At 47.6% G+C, this 2,562-nt stretch overlaps 1 protein-coding gene across 1 annotated transcript in view; it reads left to right on the top strand.

Moving 5' to 3' along the window:
- Positions 1-199: 199 nt before the first annotated feature.
- The window catches only part of LOC106530351 (E3 ubiquitin-protein ligase TRIM58), a 23,441-nt gene continuing 21,078 nt past the window's right edge, over positions 200-2,562 (top strand). The window contains exon 1 of the mRNA XM_014025947.1: positions 200-2,559. Coding sequence (XP_013881401.1) covers positions 1,847-2,559 — 713 coding nt within the window. The 5' untranslated portion in view covers positions 200-1,846. The remainder of the gene's footprint in view (positions 2,560-2,562) is intronic.

Below are 2,562 nucleotides of genomic sequence, written 5' to 3'. Positions count from 1 at the left end.
GGACGCCTCCCTGGTGAGGTATTCTGGGCACGTCCCACCAGGAGGAGGCCCCGAGGAAGACCCAGGACACGCTGGAGGGACTATGTATCTCGGCTGGCCTGGGAATGCTTTGGAGTTCCCCTGGAGGAGCTGGAAGAAGTGGCTGGGGAGAGGGAGGTCTGGGCCTCCCTTCTGAAGATGCTGCCCCCCGCGACCCGACCCCGGATAGGTGGAAGAAAATGGATGAATGGATGGATAATAGTGGAAGTATGAATGTTAGTTTATCAAATATAACAGATTATATAAAATGGACAAAAAAAATTTATATAGCAGCAGTTTGAGACATGGCTCAATGATGAAAATATAAAAATGTTCACATTGAGTGGTATGGACTGTATCCTATGAACTGAAGCAGTAGAAGAGGTGGTGGAGTCGTTTTATTTATTTCCAAGGGATGACACGACCGTAGATCAATAGATGACCTGACAGTGGATCCTTAGATGACCCGATTGGGAACCAATAGATGACCCAACCATGGACCAAGAGATGACATGACTGTGGACAAAGAGATGACCAAGCTGTGGATCAATAGATGACCCGACCGTGGACCGAGAGATGACCTGAGAGTGGATCAATAGATGACCCGACAGTGGATCGATAGATGACCTGATCGAGGACAAATAGATGACCCGACCGTGGATCAATTGTAACCTGGCAGTGGATCAATAGATGACCCAATCAGGGACCCATAGATGACCTGACCGTGGACCCAGAGATGTCACAACTCTGGACCAAGAGATGAAATGACTGTGGACCAATAGATGACCCAACAGTGGATCGATAGATGACCCGATTGAGGAAAAATAGATGACCCGAACATGGATCAATAGATGACCTGACAGTGGATCCTTAGATGACCCGAACGGGGATCAATAGATGACCCGACAGTGGATCCTTAGATGACCAGATCAGGGACTAATAGATGACTCAACCTTGGACCAAGAGATGACCTGACCGTGGACCAAGAGATGACACAACTGTGGGCCAAAAGTTGACCCTACTGTGGCTCAATAGATGACCCRACCATAGATCATCAGATGACCCAGCAGTGGATCGATAGATGACCTGACCGTGGATCAATAGATGGCCCGACTGTGGATCCTTAGATGACCCGAACAGGGATCAATAGATGACCCAACCGTGGATCAATAGATGACCCGACAATGGATCCTTAGATGACCTGAACGGGGATCAATAGATGACCCGACCTTGGATCAATAGATGACCCAATCAGGGACCAATAGATGACCCGACCATGGACCAAGAGATGACCTAACCTTGGATCAAGAGATGACATGACTGTGGACCAAGAGATGACCCGACCATGGACCAAGAGATGACATGACTGTGGACCAAGAGGTGACCCAACTGTGGACTGACTAATAGTAGATGTGAGTCTGGACCAAGGGGAAAATAACCTAACTAGAGAAAGTTTAGATAATCTGTTTGTTCTCTGAATAAACTGGGCTTATTTGTCTGCCTTTCATTCTTCATCAGCAGACAATCTTGATGACAAAAACATTTACTGTCATTTATAAAGATGAAAAGACAAACAGGAATCTACAGCTGGATCTTCAGGGACCTGGATAATGCTGCCTCAGTCTGGTTCTTCCTCTGAAATGAGAGACAATAAAAAGCTGCTCTGTCTCTTTAACAGAGTTTTTTCTGGCTCCTCCYCTTTAACAGCTCAGACMGACACAAGGAAGTAAAAGTGAAAGTAATAAAAACTGGGCTTKGCTTCTTGTGTAACACATTTAGTTGTTACAGTTACAGTTCTTCAGAGGTGAAACTAGCAGCAAGAACCCAAATGGATTCCAGAAAGTTCTCCTGTTCCATCTGTTTGGATCTCCTGCAGGATCCGGTGACTATTCCCTGTGGACACAGCTATTGTCTGAGCTGTATTAAAGAGTTCTGGGATGGAGAGGATCAGAGGAGAGTCTGCAGCTGCCCTCAGTGCAGGAAGGACTTCATACCGAGGCCTGTTCTGGTAAAAAGCACTGTGTTAGCAGAGCTGGTGGAGGAGCTGAAGAAGACTGGACTCCAAGCTGCTGCAGCTGATCACTGCTATGCTGGAGCTGAAGATGTGTCCTGTGATGTCTGCTCTGACAGGAAACTGAAAGCGGTCAAGTCCTGCCTGGTGTGTCTGGCCTCTTATTGTGAGAAACACCTCCAACCTCACTATGAAGCTCCACCGTTACAGAAACACAAGCTGGTGGAGCCCTCCAAGAAGCTCCAGGAGAACATGTGTCCTCGTCATGATGAGGTGATGAAGATCTTCTGTCGGACTGATCAGCTGTGTATCTGTTATCTCTGCGCCATGGACCAACATCGAGGACATGAAACGGTGCCGGTTACAGCTGAAAGAGCTGAGAAGCAGAAGGAGCTGGAGCAGACCAGACAACAAATCCAGCTGAGAATCCAGGAGCGACAGAAAGATGTGAAGCTGCTCCAACAGGAGGTGGAGGCCATCAATGTCTCTGCTGATCAAACAGTGGAGGACAGTGAGGCGATCTTCACTCAGCT

The sequence above is a fragment of the Austrofundulus limnaeus genome, unplaced genomic scaffold (assembly GCF_001266775.1).
Source record: "Austrofundulus limnaeus strain Quisiro unplaced genomic scaffold, Austrofundulus_limnaeus-1.0 Scaffold512, whole genome shotgun sequence".
Taxonomy (NCBI): Eukaryota; Metazoa; Chordata; class Actinopteri; order Cyprinodontiformes; family Rivulidae; genus Austrofundulus; species Austrofundulus limnaeus.
This window is presented reverse-complemented; position numbering and strand designations above follow the sequence as displayed.